Below are 16,698 nucleotides of genomic sequence, written 5' to 3' on the forward strand. Positions count from 1 at the left end.
CAATATGTGAAAAGAAAATATCCTGGGCTGACCCCAGAGATTCTGATTCAGTAGGTGGGGGTGGGGACCAAAAATATACTACGAATAAGCTCCCAGAGGATGCTGATGCTGCTGGTCTATGGACTGCACATTGAGTAGCAAAGCTCTAAAACAGAAGCCCATGGATAATCTTTAGAGGGTCCACACACTCTTAGAATCTGCCTGTAAAAATGCGTGATTGTGTGTATACATACACGAATGTCTTTTTGGGAAGACTCTATAGCTTTCACTAAACTCCCAAAGGGGTATGTAACTGTCCCAAAGTTAAGATCCTTGCCATACAGTAACCTTCTGACCTACCTTACAATGACCTAAATCTCTAAAGGATGTTTTTGATTCTCAAAGCCATCCTAAGGGGCAACACTGCAGTTCCCCAAAGGATCACACTTGGAGGATTGAGCTTGCACTGGGGACTCCTCTGACCTTCAATCTAACCACAAGGGCTTACTGGCTCCTTGGGCTTTCTGAACCATATCTTGAATGCTGATGAATCACCCAAGAGGGAGAAAAGAGATACCAATGCAAAAATCAACACATTACAGGCGTCACTTACTTGCAGGAGATACTCAAGTTTATAAGAAAATTTATGCAAGCTGGTGCTGTCATCCGTGATGGGTTCCCCCGCTTCCTGAAATTCTTTGCTTAGTTCTGTCACAGCATCTTTAAGACAACAAATAGGAACATGTAACCAGATAGTGACTAAACTCAGAAAGAGAAGCAGGAATAACCCAGGAAGCATGAGGAGCAAGTGGTCAGTGATACAAAGCACCTCTGAAACATAAAAGGGTATGTAAGTATCCATGAGATATAACTCCAAGTCAGGGAGTGTTGAAATGTCCTGAGAGCTCACAGATATTTTACAATGCTTGCTGACTGGGCACATTTCTTGTTTACCATTGTCTGTCCACCACCCAGGGCTAGTAATTTGCATATAGTAGCTGGACAACAAATGTTTGCTGTGTGGATTAATCATTCAGTCCCTGAATACTGACTTCCAGAAAGCTTTATGTTTATCCTAGCCATATTTCAGGTTCTTCACTATAACCCTACTGCTCATTATAGCTAAGTGCAGGATCAGAATACCCAGTATGTAAAAATAATAGTAATGATAATCACAATTCCAACAATGACAACCGCACCTGCTTCTGTTAACTGAGTGTCCTTGAGGGGCTAGGCCTTTACATGTATTTTTCTCATTTAATACGGCATTGAGAGGCAGGGATTGCCTTATTTTGATGAATCTAAGATGCCATTAATTATAAGATACATCCCAGTTCCATAGCTGTTAAAATGTCAAAAAAAAAAAAAAAAGTACAGTTTAGAATCTATGAAGTCTGCTATGATTATCCCCATTTTGCAGATGAGGAGTGTACACAGAAATCAGAGCAGTTGGCCAAAGAACACGGGTAGCAAACAGCAGAGCTGGAATAAGATCCCTGGTTTTCTCAAGAGCTTTCTAACTCCAGAGCCCACCTCTTAACTTCTAAGAGAATCTACCTCCCTGTGTGGAAAAGAGGAAAACCCGCCTTTGCCTCTCACTTACTACCTCTGCTGTGGGACAGAGGGACTATTGAGACACTGGATTTGGTTTAGATCCTGGAAAACATTTCCCCTGTGGAAATGGTTGGGATGTGCTTGACAAAACGATCTGCTTCTCTGGCAATTCTTAAATTTCTAACCCCTGCTCCCGAGAACCATGGTTAGAAGCAGACCTGTCCAGGACTGAAGCCAAGCCTAAGATGGCTGAAAATGTCGTCAACACTGACCCCTCGGGCAAAGATTAGCAAATGGTGGAGACAGGTTCTTGGGACTGATGCTTACAAGTGACAATTGTCCAGCTGTACCTTCCTAGAAGTGTCTGCAATGGCTGGCACTGACAGCCAGTGAGCCAAGGGCCTGGGAGAGACATAGAGCCTTCCTCCTCAGGTCAGGTAAACACTCGCAGCCTCATCTGGGAACTCCTGAAACTTTGAAGGAGGAGACTCTGGACATGAAATATGAAATGTTCAGCTCTAATCTCTGATACTCTAAATAATATTAGCTTTACAGGAATTACTATCTGATTCTTTGAATAATCTTGAGAAGTGGGTGTTATCATCACACCCAGCTGGCACATGAAGGAAGCAACGGTGTGTTGGAAAGGTGAACGGACTTGTCCAACATTTTCCAGAGTTAAAAAGAGAAGCCAGAAGCTGAGCACACCCCTGCCTGACTCCAAAGTCCTTGAAACTGCTGTCACCAAGAGGGTAAGTGGGCTGCCCTGCAGAGGAGTGAAGGCTGTGTACCACACAAAGACGCCTCAGTTAAGGACACTCCACTCTCATGGTAGACGCTGTAGATCTGTACGCTTATTAAGACATTTACCAACAGATCAAAGTGGAGAGTACGGAGAAAGTGGCATCTTTCAAGAATTCCCATTAAAGTGCTCTGTGGCCTGTGTAAAGGATGTTGAAACCAACCCAGGATATTGTGGGTGGCCAGACTCAGCCGGTACGTGGGACAGGCAATGGTCTAGATCAGAAGCTTTACCTGAGGGTCCCCTATTTCACCCTCTTCCCTCCCAATAAGGACCTCTAGGTCTCAAAGTTATCCTCAAGAACCAGATGTTGAAACACAGAAAAGACTGCCTACTTTATGGAGAGACCTCTTAAAGCTACCGGCAAACTCAGATCTGCAGAGACTGGCATTTTACTTTCTCTGTCTCTCTGCGTAGATTCAAAAAAGCATCTAATGTCTTAGCTGAAAGTAGACTAGAGTGGTTAGGAGCATAGACTGGTGCCAGGCTGTTGGTATAGAAAGAGCCTGGTGCACACAAAATGCCATGTAATTCTTAGCTATCAGAGGCACAAGACACAGTAGACACAAGATTAAAAGCTTGAGAAAGTGTTTTTCATCTTGTTGACTTTAGAACTTCAGAATGAGAGCTGCATTGTGGACGGGCTAGGCCAATGGTTCCTGGCATGGGAGATAACTGCTGGTGGTGTCCAAGCGGTTAGGAGCCTGGGCTTTTAGTCTGTCACGAAAGTGTCACAGCAGACTCTGCAGGCATGGAGGAAGTGGTCAGCTTCAGACTGTGTAGTATCAAGCGTTCTGGAGCTCCACATTGCTTAAAGATCAGCACTGGTGATGAGTGGGGACGGAAAACATAAAAATTCTGACCCCTGGGACAGCATCTGAAAGAGTGAAACTTGGAATTTGCAGCCAAAAAGAAAATAGTCCGTTTCTCCTGAGTCTATGAAGCTTTATCTGCACCTTCCTCTGCCTTGCTTTTCTCCAGTGAGATAAGGGATACAAGTCACAGCCTCTCTCAGTGGACAATGCTGAGCTCAGGGAAGTCTGGGAGGCAGCAGGCCTGGACCTACAGTGCATCCCAGGCAATGGGCCGTCCACCAGCCAGGACCCAGTGGGGCAGCAAAACAAGACAGGTGGGTCTCTGTCGTTCCTGCTCAGTGGGAGAAAGAACATTCTTTCCCAAAGGAGCCAACTTCATCAGCGCTCAGAAATTTGGGATTTAGCCAGACTTAACAGGCAGCTTGAAAACACACATATGTGCGCTAATGGAAATCAGACCCAGTCCTGGAGCAGGGTGTATGATTTTGTTTACAAACTGGCTTTACAGTCCTCTGAAAGGAAACCAGGCAAACTTTCCAAGCCTTACACAAGGCGGATATTTGAGCCCCAAATATTTCAATGTGATGTGACCTGAGGACTCCAATTACTCGTGGTGTGAACAAAAATGAAAGGGTTGAATTTCAACTGGCAACAGCAAAAAGCCCTGCCACAAGTCCCTCAAAACCAAACTCAGTCTGCCCAGCAACCTACCATACCTTGCAAGTCTCGGATGATTCTCTGGAGCTGGCTCTCTGCATTGGTGGAGGCCATGGTGAGTTTGCCTTTCTTGTCTGTGTGTCTCCTGCTTGGGTCCGGAGGAAGGAGGAAGGCTCAGAACTTCGGCCCTCCCTGGCTGTCTGCTTAGCAGTGGTCAGACTCCATGGTGGCACCTGCACAGAGGAAGAGGAGGCCATGGAGGAAGCAGACACAGACACAATTTAACGACAATATTAGAGAACTCTGCTATGGGCAGAAAGGTCCCCCTATCTGGGTGTATTCCCTCAAGAGGAGGGCTTGACCTTTCTGTGTGGGCCTTGCTCTGTGGGCACTCTCTGGTTTGTTTCTGACACACTTATATTCAGACACAGTGACCTGATTTGGGGCTTAACAAGAAATTAGATCAATCATATTGCAGCCTATTCTTTCTGAGCTCACTGTCCATTCACCATAGATAGGACTGCCTTACTTTCCTTTAAAAAGCCACCCAGTGGCTCTCTCCACCCTCTTATACCAAAGGCTACATGGAACCAGTGCAGCCCAGCTTCAGACAGCTCTGCTAAGCCTAAGGATCCCTATCTCCCCCACACACTCTCTAGCCTTTCTTTCTCTGAAGAACGGTCAGTCTCTAGCCAGTTAGTGCTAGTGGGGGAGAGGATAAGGACACATACCCTCAGAACTTCTGGACCAAGGAAAGCTGGGCTTGCCTGGCAAGGTCCCCTTCGTTGGGAGGCTTGCAGCCTCCAGCTGCCCAGAGTCCAACTCAGCCTGGGTGTGCAGATGCTGCCTGGCCTTCTCTCCAGAGGCCTGCATAGCCCCTGCACCAGGCAATGGATGTGTCTCTATTTTTAAGTTTGGTTCCAGTCCTCTCCCAGCTAGTGAGTCCTGAGTTATCAGCCCTACTTGGGCAGCTGTTGAAGTGATTTAACCGTAGGGCTGAAGGCCAACAGAAGTTAAAGAGATGTGAGCACACGGGAAAGAGGTCTGGACATGCATCCGGAGATTCCTACGTCCTTTAAGAACCTCTCATTCTTCCCTCAGATATCCAGTGCAAAGTTGTAATGTTTCCTGGCAAAGTAGATAGCAAGGCTAGAGTTGGCTGTGGCGGCAGCCAGCACTAAATGAGGGTCTATTGCGTGCAGGGCTCTGTTACGGGCTTTACATACAAGATCACTTTTAATTCTCACAATCACCCTGGTGGCGCAGATAACATCATCCCTGTTTACAAAGGAGAAAATGATGCTCAGAGGAGTCATGTAACTTGTTTAAGGCCATGGGCCAGTGAGGCGAGGAATCACATTGAACTCTGGTCAGTCTGATTTCAAAACAGGTGGTTTTTCCAATAAGTCCTACTGACTTTTTAAGACTGAGCCATTGTCACTACAGCAAATGACCAACCACTTCCACCGGCTCGAGGTACCACCATGAACTCCAGTGTCTCCCAAGCAGTGTGAATACTCTGAGTGTTCTAACACAGGCCACCTCTCACTCTCCCACTGCCACCTTGCCCTCATGGCTCCAGGAGTCCAGGCAAGCAGATCCCGGCATGGAAATCACCCCAGCCACAAGCTCCTCCAAATATTTACATAAGGATTCCTGCCTCTGCCCAAGGAGAGAAGGGCCTATCACAGGGCGGAGATAACTGGAGCCTATTTTTAACTAACTAGCCAATGTAGCTATGACTCAGTGCAAACAAGGCCCAAAGAGGACTTCTCTGGCTTAGGAGGAAGGAAACAGACATATGCCTGTACCACAGTCCCAGGAATTCATGAGCCCCAGAGAGAAGAGCTTCAGGGCAGCCACAGAGAAGCCCCCAAACCTCCCAACAAGTGTTGGCACCCATCCATCAGGGACACCAACCTGAGGATAGGAGTGCTTTATGAGAAGCCTACCTGCCCATCCCTGGGTGTCTCTCCAGGTCACCAGCTGAACACAGGGCCTGAGCAGGGACCAGCCAGCGCCCTAGAGAGAGCCAGAGAGGATAAGGATGTCCACTGTCAACACACAGCTGCCCCAGCACATTCCATCAAGTGCCTACTATGTGCAGGCTGGGGATACAGAGGCACACAAGACACAGTCCATCCCTGGAGGAGCCTGGCTACCCATGAAGGAGACAGATGGAAGAATATCACATATCCAGATACAGTGGAAGAGGCCCACATAGAGATATGGATAAAAAGGCATGGGTACTCAGTACTGAGAAGATATGAACTATGGGTATACAAAACATGGAGGAATCTGAAATGCCCTGTGCTGAGTCAAAGAAGCCTCTGAAACCACTACAACTGTGCAATCCCATTTATATGCTATTCTGGCAAAGGCAAATCATTAGGAGAGAAATCACATCAGCAGCTGCCAGGGTCTAGGGGAGAAGGGAGGGTCTGGCTACAAAGGAGCACAGGAAAATATGGGGGGCAATTATGTTGAGTGCCTTGATTATGGTGATGGTTACATGGCTATATGTATTTGACAAGCATATACTTGTCACAACTCATATAACTGTAAATTATATCTCACAAAAAAGCAGCATTTTGATGAATTTGTTAAAAAAAAAATGCAATGGGATCTGAGAAAGGGAAAATTTAATTCAGCTTGGGGAAGGGAGAAGTGGTAGACACTCTGTGATGGCCAGGCCTAAAAAGTGAACAGGCGGTCACTGGAGAGAGCCAAGAAGGAAAGGAAAGGCATACAAGAGTAAAGGCTGTTTCTCTATCTGCATTCCTCTTATTTGGCTGCTGCCAACACAGAGGAGCTTGCAGTCTCTGAGAGAAATAATCCTGGAGGAAGACGACTGGAGTGATACCCTGTGAGTCTTTAAATGCAGCCCACTGGGTCTGTGTGTACACTTCTGACCATGTCCGTGGAGAGGGCGGAGCTTGGGAAGGAGGTGATAGTAACAACAGATCCTGAGTAGCTCATCCAGGCTGCGCCCAGGACAATGAAGGAACCACACAACCAGCTGGATTTTCTGGAAACTAGCCCTAACTGGAGTCTGGCAAGAGGGAAACAATGTCTGCAAACCAAAACCAGTATCTTGGCATCATGAGCCTGAACACAGATGGCAACACGCTCCTTTAAGACTTCTTGGTGCTTTGGTGACACTGCCCTTGTGTCAGCCCAAGGCAGGAGACCTTCCTGTCTGACCTTGGGAGTGTGCTCTTGGCTGGTGTCAAGTTCCCAGGTCCTGGGGTGAGCTGTTCCCAGCCACTGATTACACAAGCTGATTTTCCAAAGAGCCTGTGTCACCACTAGTATAATGAGCCCTAACAAACTGCCTGCCAGGCCTGTGGGGTGCAGTGGGCTTCCCCACTCTGGCTCTGGGTCATCACCTCACAGGGATTCAGGAAGTAAATCAGAGCTTCCATAGAGAACATGGTCACCATGGGGATGCTATTTTCATGAACTCAGCATCTTGCCCTGCTAGATCCTCCATCTCGGTCTGAGGTCATTACTAACCAACAAAAGGCACAGAATGGGCACCAACTCTCTCCAAACATGGCCAACTTCCTTGTGTCTCTAGATAAGCTTGCCCTTTCATTGAGGGAATCACAGACTCCTGGCATGAACCAGCATGATCCTGACATCTACAACCCATTAGCAAATGGCTCTCCCAACTCAGGAGACACTCAAAGCTCTGTACACACTACCATGGCTGCCTCAGCACCGGGGTAAGGACTCCAGGACACACATACCTCACAGGCCCCTCAGTGTGCCGACCACCTCATAAACCCACAGTCCTCGTTGCACAACATGTAAAAACCTTCATTGCTGTCTCTGACAGGCTCTTTCAAGTATCAGAGAAATGAGTTTTATAAAATCTTTGGAAGCATTGAATTTCCTTGCCAACAACTCAAAATTATGTTTAAGCCTATCCAAAATGTCTGAAAACATCCAATTTTCTGATAAAGAGGAAAAGGGACTCAATGCATTTTTAAAAATTCTTATTTTTCACTTGGTACTAGTGTATGAGTTCCTAACTAAAGTGACTTAGATATCATTTTAGAGGTAAAGGACCTTCTCTGACCTCCAAGTGTTTTCTATACCTGCCCAGATGCCCTAAATGCCTTAAACAATAGCAACAGCAATTTAGTCAACTTAGGATACAAAGATGCTGACTGACTCATGTAAACATATTTACGCTATGATGCAAGTGACTAATACTCATAATATTGCCCAGAAACCGGCTCAGACAGCAGCAATAATAGCATCCGAGTAGCCATACAAGGAAAGAAGAATCATCAGGGGAGGAGGAGGTTGGAGGTGTGGAAGTCAACCTTTCTCCGCCTTTAAAATTTTGCTCCCAACACAATAGCTAAGGGCTGACCCAGAGAGGGCACCTTACAGTTGGATTCCACCCCCAGTCCCAAATAAGGAGGAGCCTACCAGTTGTAAAGTCCCCCCTGACCAAGAAAGAATGTTAAGGACAAGGATGGTTAAAAAGGCAGAAAAGCCTTTCTGGAAGAGTCCATTGCCTAGGCCTGGCTCAGCACACCCAACGGCATCTAGCTAGTTACCACCTACAGAAAGGGAGGCACTTGGCTGGTACCTGCAGCTTCGAAGGCCTGGAGGTCCTGCTGGAACAGGGGCTGGAACAATCAGTGGGCAGGCAGACTGTCCTTCCCAGAGCTTCCAGAGGGTAGCTAGGAGAGTGCTCCGGAGTTTGCCAGAGGGCAGCTCAGAGGCAGGCATTTCAGCACACGCACGTGAACAAAGACTTATTAGGTGACACAACCCTTTGGACCTGTGATTAAAGTGTTAACCCACTGCATGCCTGGGTCATCTTTCCCAAACACTCCTTCTTGCTTGTCATCTTCTCTTTTTCTTAAAGGGAATGAGAACTTGAGGTTTTGCCATGGATTCTTGAACCTTCTCTTGATCCCCTCCCTTCCACCAACAATAGCAGGTTCCTTGGTTGCTCTCCCAGAACACACACAAAAGGGCCAATATTCCAGTCCACGGACCCCAGAGAGCAGGGCTGAGAGGGTTCTGAGGGGTTGCTTTTGGATCTGGGGGAAGTCAAGTCTTTTTTTAGTGAGGTGGGCAGCTGCTCAAGGGAGGAGCCACACCTCTGTACTTGAAGCTGTGGGGCTGAGAAAATATCCAAGAGGTGACAATGACAGGCATGAGAATCTGGACAGTCTCTGGAACAACTGCATCAATAATTGAGAATTCAACTGGTACATCTACTCCTGCCCCAAAGAATACAGGCCCAACCTAGGTGGGGAAAAACTACAGATCTCCAAAATTATATGCTCTGGGACCTCTCCTGACCCAAGCGTCAAGGGGGTCAATCCAGCCAGTTATGAGCTAAGAACTGAATCTCTGATAGAATATGACATAGCCACAAAACATGGCCTTGAGGAAGCAGCAGGTAACTTCTGTGTGCTAACAAACCGCCAGCCAGGTAAAAGGTATTTTTTGGCAGCACGATGAAGAGGCAAGTCTGAACCACGAGCCGGGGCTACAGCTGTGAAAAGGGGCGGTGGGTGGAGCTCTGACCTTTAAGGAACTCAGGCTCAGCGGGAGAAACAGATAACATATACCCCAATAAACTTACAAACAAGTAAGAAGGAGCACTTGAGGCCTGGTAAGTGCTTTCATGAGAACAAGTGAACATACAAGGTACCTCACTGTACTCTGCTCATGATTCTCAGCCCTCACTGCAGTCTCATGTTATGCTTCTGTGGCTTCTGGGGACATTTGGTAAGTTTTTGTTCAATCTCTGTTCTTTCTACTTGTCCGTAAACTTCATTGCTGTTCATGATTTCCCCTAGCACAGTTCTAGCACATGGAGAGCCCTCAATAAATTACTGCTGAATGAATGAATGAATGAATTAGACAAAACAAAACACATAGATCCTTGATCCACCAACCAAACTAAACTTTGAGGCATAGAAATGTACTAAGATGTAAATACTACTAATCTTTCAATGGTGGCAACATGAGCACTTTTTTTTTTTTTTTGAGACGGAGTCTCGCTCTGTCACCAGGCTGGAGTGCATTGGTGCAATCTCAGCTCACTGCAACCTCCACCTCCCAGGTTCAAGTGATTCCCCTGCCTCAGCCTCCTGAGTAGCTGGGACTACAGGCGTATGCCACCATGCCTGGCTTTTCTTTTTTTTTTTTTTGTATTTTAGTAGAGACGGGGTTTCACTATGTTGGCCAGGATGGTCTCAATCTCCTGACCTCAGGTGATCCACCCGCCTCGGCCTCCCAAAGTGCTGGGATTACAGGCATGAGCCACCGCGCTCGGCCGTCATGAGCACATTTTTTAAAACATTCTATTTCTCTGATTTTTCAGTTTTCTTTTATTAAGCATAAACTATTTGTATGTTGACTAAAATAACGCACTTAAAACACCACGTAGAAATTGTGAACATTATGTTTTAATTACTGTAAAAATATTGTGAGCTATTATTTCCAGAGTGAATAGAATAATATAATTCAGGGATGGATGAAGTGTGTCTACTCCACACTGCCTACCTAGCATCTCTTTATAAACAGACCTCTGGTGTCCTGAGAGCTCAAGTGGCTGCTGTCAGACATGGGTACAAATCTCTTAACCCAGCTTGTGAGGCCCTTTACAGATGGTCTGCCTGACCTCGATAGGGAAAGGCCCATCCTCTCTCTTGTCCCTCCTCCTTCCCTCCCTCCCCACTGCCTATGTTCGGGCCTCCCTGCGCTGCCCTTCTGTGGCTGGGCCCTGACTCTGGGGTTTGGATGCTCTGCTCCCTCTGCCAAGGCCATGCCCTGCCCAGCTCATGCTCCCTACACCTTCCTCTGGCCAGCTGCTCCAGTCTCTCTGGGTTTGGTGTGGACAGGAGGAAGTGTGAACCACAATTCGGTTCCTGAGGAAGCCTTACCACAGCCTCCTTCACCCCATCCTGGAAAATGGAAAGCACCGCCACCCTCACAAACAACCCTGCTAACCCAAACCTCCTGTCAGGGGGTGAATTGTGCACCCCACCCCACCGTATTCCGATGTTGAAGCCCTAACCCTCACACCTCAGAATGTGACTGCATTTGAAGACAGGGCCTTTAAAGAGGTAATGAAGATTAAATGAGGCCATGAGAGTGGGCCGGAATCCAATCGGACTGGTGAGTTTATAAGGGGAATTCTAGACACACACAAGAGATACCAGGGATGCACAAGCACAGAGGAAAGGCCACGTGAGGGCACGGCAAGAAGGCAGCCGTCTGAGAGCCAAGGAGAGAGGCCTCAGGAGAAGCCAAACCTGCCAGTGGCTTGATCTGGGACTTCCAGCCTCCAGAACTTTGAGAAAGTATATTTCTGTTGCTTAAGCCACTCAGTCTGTGGTATTTTGTTATGGCAGCCCTAGCTCCAATACACCTCCCAAGGCCCTTGTTTCTCCATTCCTGAAAGTGTGCATCTGACACCATCAACAAGGCAACCTGGGGCGGGGAGGTGCTGGTGGGCCTGGGTTCTGTTACACTTCTTGGGGAGAAGCACGACAACAGCAGTACCAGCCCGGGTGTAGAGGGCAGGGGGTGGGGCCGTGCCACAGATGGGAGGGGCACGCAAGACCCAGGATGGCTCTGAAGCTAGAGTTGGAGTAATGAGCAAGATATTTTCTTCTCTCTTATCAGTGGTAGCCAAGTTTTGTCAAATTGGACCCTATTTAGATTTTGGAATCAGACTAGTTACATGAACTTTCCATTATGTATTATGCAACAAATAATGCAACAAAGATCATGCCATAGTTGGGTGAGACCCAAGGTATATTTAGCTTACTCAATTATTTTTAGGCACTCTATCTGTCCTGGGGAAGTCATTTGACCTCTTCCTACCTTTCTTTTTTTGGATGCAATGTTGAGAACTAAACTTCCTTCATGTGAATTAATTAAGAATCGCTACCTTTGAAGGAGGTGGGAAAGGGGGGTAACAGACATTCTCAGTGGCTAAGGCTTCTAAATGTCCCCTCCCTGCTCCTGACCAAGTCTACAGATACCCTGGAAAAAGCATCTGGGGCTGCAGAGTCAACTTCAGGAAATTCCTTCCAGCTCCATTTTAAAACACTGTTTCTGGTTCAGCTGTCCTGCCCTATCCTGGACTTCACATAGGGATTCTTCTCTTGGCCTTGCCCCCTGCATGCTAATGGTTTTCTTGGAATGCTTTTTTTGGTCCAAGCTTTTCTTTTGTATGCTAAGGACTTCCCCTAACTCGGTTTCCTGGGACTGGCCTAGGGTACAGCACTCTAGATTCCTGAGGTCGTTGGCCAGATCAGCCCTTGGGTCCCAGCCACAGGGCCACAATATTATACCCAAACCACAGATTCTCCTTAAGTCTTTCATCAGAACCACACTGATGTACACATCCTCCAAATGGCATCCGGCCTAATGGGAAACAGGTCCTTGGTGCCTTTCAAATGCCACAGAGACCCAAGTGAACATGAAGGACCACTGGAGGTTACTAAACCAACAGGCTGACTGGCTCCAATGTGAGAGAAAAGGGATAAAACTGCTCTTGCCCAACTGAGCACAGCTTCTGCCACCCTCCTCTTCTCAGAGCCATGAGGCCCATTTGCTCCGAGGCAATGGCTCTTATTATGGGGGCAGTACAGATATTTCAGCCACTTTTAGTGATGTGTCAACAAACAGCAAGAAGGTAAACAATATTTCCATAGGTAGACCCACAGAAACATTCCAATTCCCACCTATGATTTATTTAATTGCTTAAATAGAGGCTCTTATACCAATAAAGAGTTCTTATTTTCTTGAAACTGGCATTGAGATCACAAACAAAATACTATTTATCTTTTTACTAAGACAAGAACATAGCAGGCATGACATGAGCAGATGTTGCCCTGATCATAATGGACTCATCTGTGCTCACAAGTTGCCTCTGTAATTACAGGCACCAGTTAATGACCCTTACCTGCTGCCTAGGGCTGCTTGCAGTGAACATGGCCCCTAACTCTGGGTGCCTACCAGTGGTTTCCACCATAAGACCACAGCTAGACAACACACTTCCTCTGCCTCATGTTTAAAGACATTCTAGTCTTGAGTCACCAAAGCTGTGTCTTTGGAATCTTCAGTAAACAAAAGTTACCTGTCAGCTAAACTTCTCCCCTAAAGGGAAGCAGGGTGGGTTGGGGTGAGGGGGCTGCCTTTTCTTGTGTACCTACTTCGTATGCTTGAGCCAGCAGCCCACAGCCTCGGTGACCAATATGGATCAAAGCTACCAGCTGCTATGATCTTGCTCTGTTATGGGTGATTCCTCTCATCACAAACATCTATGGGGGCCATCCCCCTCAAAAAGGACCAGGTTAAAAACTTGGCTCCTGAAATTATATTGGTGCTCCAAACCTAGCCCCAAGGGGCAAAGGTCATCCAAACAACAGCTAAAGGATCACTGCCTGAGACTGCTACCAATCTCTAAAGTAACTGCAAAAAAAAAAAAAAAAAAAAAATCAAAGTAAAATGTTAAGAATTGAGTATACGGATATTCACCATACAATCCTTTCAGTGAGTCTGTATGTTTATTTTTCTAATAAAATATTAAAAACAATTTAAAAAGTAAACGAAGTGCTACACAAAGATAGATACTTTGAACGTAAACAGATAAACTCTATTTCCTAAAGTAAGAGCCTATAGGAGAGATCCTATTAATCAGAGGAGGCTGAGATCCATCACTGTAACAATTAGCTCTTGTTTCCGGGGTGATAATAACCACGTTGCACAACTAGTATGGGGCATTCAATGCTTTCAGAACAGTGGTAGTCACAGAAGGGAGGGTCAAGTAGAGCTCACTCAACAGGGGTCCACTTCAGAAGGTGGGAACTATGGAAAGCAGAAAACCTTGGCATGATAGCTCCAGCTCCCCAACCCTCCCCTACACCAGCCCCCAACACCCTCCAGCCGCATTAGGCAGATGGCAGGGGAATTAAGCTTGCTGCCACAGACCACAAGTCCTGCAGGGGCAGGAGAACCAGTGAGCAGATTAAGCCCTGGATCCTCTGTCCCCCAAAAGCCCCTGACCCATTTCTCTGTTGGGAAAGGAAACTGCTGTGGTAAGACAAGCAGAGGGGCTGAGAGGCTCTGGCCAACACAGGCAGTTTCAACAAGTGTTCTATATAGATACATATATATATATATATGTTTTTTTTTTTTTTTTTTTTTTTTTTTTTTCTGGAGGGGACACCCAATGGGAACGGTGAAGAGTGACAGGGACATCAGAGAATACATGTGCTTTAACAGGGGGCCACGCGGTTAACGTGTCAACCACATGTGCTTTTCTTACAAAAAATAAAATTCCGCCATCCTCCCCGCTCCGCACCACACCCCGCCAGGTTTCAACAGCACGGACTCCAGGCCATGAGTGCAGTGCCGCCGCGCCAGAGACAACAGGTGTTTCGGGAAAAGACTTCTGGGGGCTGGGGCTATCTCCAGACCCTGCACATGGGCACAAGGGGCAGTGGATAGTGAATAGGCCTTGGCCAAAGTATGGGCCGGGAAGAAAGAAGCATCCCTTCCTGGGAAGAGGGGAGAGATCCGAGCACCAGCGGAGCCTTGCAAAGTGAAGGTCTGGGCTGTCCCGGCCCAGGAGGGCCAGAAACTAAACTTCCTAAAGACCACGCAGGCAGGAACTCGGGGGCCTGCCCCATTCTGTGCTAAAGGATCCAGGCTTGTTCTGAGACGCCGCACGGTGGGCTCCTTTCCTTTGCGGCCCCTCGGCCGTCCGGGGTCTTGGAACTGCTGTTTGGGGTCTGTCTTTCTAACCGACCAACAAAGGCAGGCTGGGTGCCTGGGCCGGCTTCCACGGGCCCGAAGTGCTTCCCGGCCCGCTGGGCAAGGACTGGGGAGCTCCGGCAGGGTCTGAGGGAGACCTGGGAGGGGCGGGGACTGTAAGGGCAGCAGGTGACAAGCCGCGCCCCGACCGAAGCTCTCGGCTCCGGGATCGTGAGCGACCCAGGTGCCCCCAGAGTCCAGACGGTCTCCCGCGGCACTTACGCGCTCGTGGGTCCTCCGCCGGGCAGAACCGAAACTTTCTGGGGCCAAGCGGAAGAGGATGGGACCGCGGTGCCGACGGCCATGACACGCACACCCGGCGGCTGGCGGGGGCGGACTACAGCTCCCGGCGTGCTCCCTGGGGCTGAGGCCTACAACTCCCGTCGGACCCCCCCGGGACTCAGACTACAACTCCCGGCGACTCCGTAGAGCCGGGGTTAACTGCTCCCACCGCCCTGTCCCCGGAGCGCCTGTCCCACCCCACGACCCAAGCTGCCCCGGGTTAACCCTTGCAATCCCGGAGGGCCACAAATCAAATGTCTGGCATCTTGACAAGGCTGTTCTTGTGTGGCTAAGGAGCACTCCAAATGTAGCTAATTCGAGTTGAATTGTGCACGTGCTCTACGTGTGAAATACACCTACATACCAAAGAGTCCGAAGAATGTTAACTAGCTCATAAATTTTTAGTGATTGCGTGTTAAAATGATAATATTTTAATATATTGGAAAATAGAAAAACATGTATTGGTGGGCCGAATTTCTCATCTTTTAATCCAACTTACTTCTTAATATCAGGGTCTTACTTAAAATTAGTGTTCAAAAACTACGTGTTTATGAACTACCACCCCTAACTTTGGCCCCATCCTCAGCCCACCTTCTGTTTATAAGATGGATGTTGCAAAGCACTCTGGAACTGAATATGATAGAACAAAATGCATTCAATCAATGTCTGTTATGGGGACAGTAGTAAAGAGAAATGCTAAACGGGGACTTTGGCCTGTAACTGACTGCATTCCTTAGCTGTGGCTGGCTATCCTTTACTCTCTGCCCTAGTTCTCATCATTTAAGCCAGAAACACCTCTCTCCCTCATAGGACCTAGCTCGTGGTATCCAGTCAGTAACTGTGGTGGCCCAACACCCTTCTAAATTGAGGAAGCAGGGTGTTGTCTGAGTAGAATGATACAGAAAGAAAATCAATTTCTTAGTTGAGTTTAGGCTATGACATCTCAGCCATCTAATTTTATAAATTAGATGTAGCTAAAACAATGAGTTAGAGGGATAGAGTTGTCAGTTGGGGGTGGAGTTGCGAGGAGGTACATGAATACAAGTGATTTTCACTCTTGTTAACAGAAAGGAAAACAGAAAGAAAAAGGGGAGAGTGAGAAGATGATAAAGAGAAAAGTAATCAACGTAGTGGTCTAAGAGAAATCATTGCTCCAACCACTGTCTCAACAGCTTCATGCAATATTAAGGATGAGAGAGATTTTAATGTTGGTCATCTGGTCCAATATCCTTGTTTGAAACTGTCCCGGGGGAAAGGGGGAAAAAACCTCCCTCAAACCGTGTTTTTCCTCTACTCTTACACAACAACAACAATCATCAACACAGGAGAATACTTTGGTGGCCAGATGTGTATGGGGTTTTCCCCACACACTGAGCAGCGGACCACACCTGGGTGTCCTCCAGTTCAATTCTGACACTATCTACCTGGAGTATCAGATCTCACAAGTGGAGGGCTCAGTCCCCAAGACTGTCTCCTCACCTTTAAACACCAGTTGTAAGTCTGGGCCTCCGGAACTTCTGAATGACCGACTTCAAGTTGGGTTCCCATGACACCCTCTTTGGGTTCAGCTAATTTGCTAGAATTGGAGGTTCATAGAACTCAGAGAAACACATTTACTGGTCTATTATAAAGGATACTGCAATGGATGCAGATAAAGAGACACGTAGGATGAAGTGTGGGGGAAGGGGCGTGGGGCTTCCGTGACTTCCCTGGGTAAACCACTCTTCAGTAACCTCCACGTGTTCAGCTATCCGGAAGCTCCCTGAATCCAGTCTTCTTGGGCTTTTATGGAAGCTTCGT

At 47.4% G+C, this 16,698-nt stretch overlaps 1 protein-coding gene across 5 annotated transcripts in view; it reads right to left on the reverse strand.

Annotated features, from left to right (window-relative positions):
• Positions 1-14,941, reverse strand: part of FYCO1 (FYVE and coiled-coil domain autophagy adaptor 1) — a 77,902-nt gene extending 62,961 nt beyond the window's left edge. For 3 of the 5 annotated variants that reach the window (XM_065540493.1, XM_005546889.4, XM_005546890.5), the window contains exons 1-3: positions 14,839-14,941; positions 3,867-4,040; positions 593-699 (exon numbers count right to left, since the gene is read on the reverse strand). In XM_065540493.1, coding sequence (XP_065396565.1) covers positions 593-699; positions 3,867-3,921 — 162 coding nt within the window. In that variant the 5' untranslated portion in view covers positions 3,922-4,040; positions 14,839-14,941. Of the gene's footprint in view, positions 1-592; positions 700-3,866; positions 4,041-4,538; positions 4,690-5,759; positions 5,830-14,838 lie in introns of those variants that run through there. The other 2 variants (XM_015445769.3, XM_065540492.1) reach the window with 2 other exon arrangements.
• Between the last annotated feature and the right edge of the window lie 1,757 nt (positions 14,942-16,698).

This window comes from Macaca fascicularis, chromosome 2, assembly GCF_037993035.2.
Source record: "Macaca fascicularis isolate 582-1 chromosome 2, T2T-MFA8v1.1".
NCBI lineage: Eukaryota > Metazoa > Chordata > Mammalia > Primates > Cercopithecidae > Macaca > Macaca fascicularis.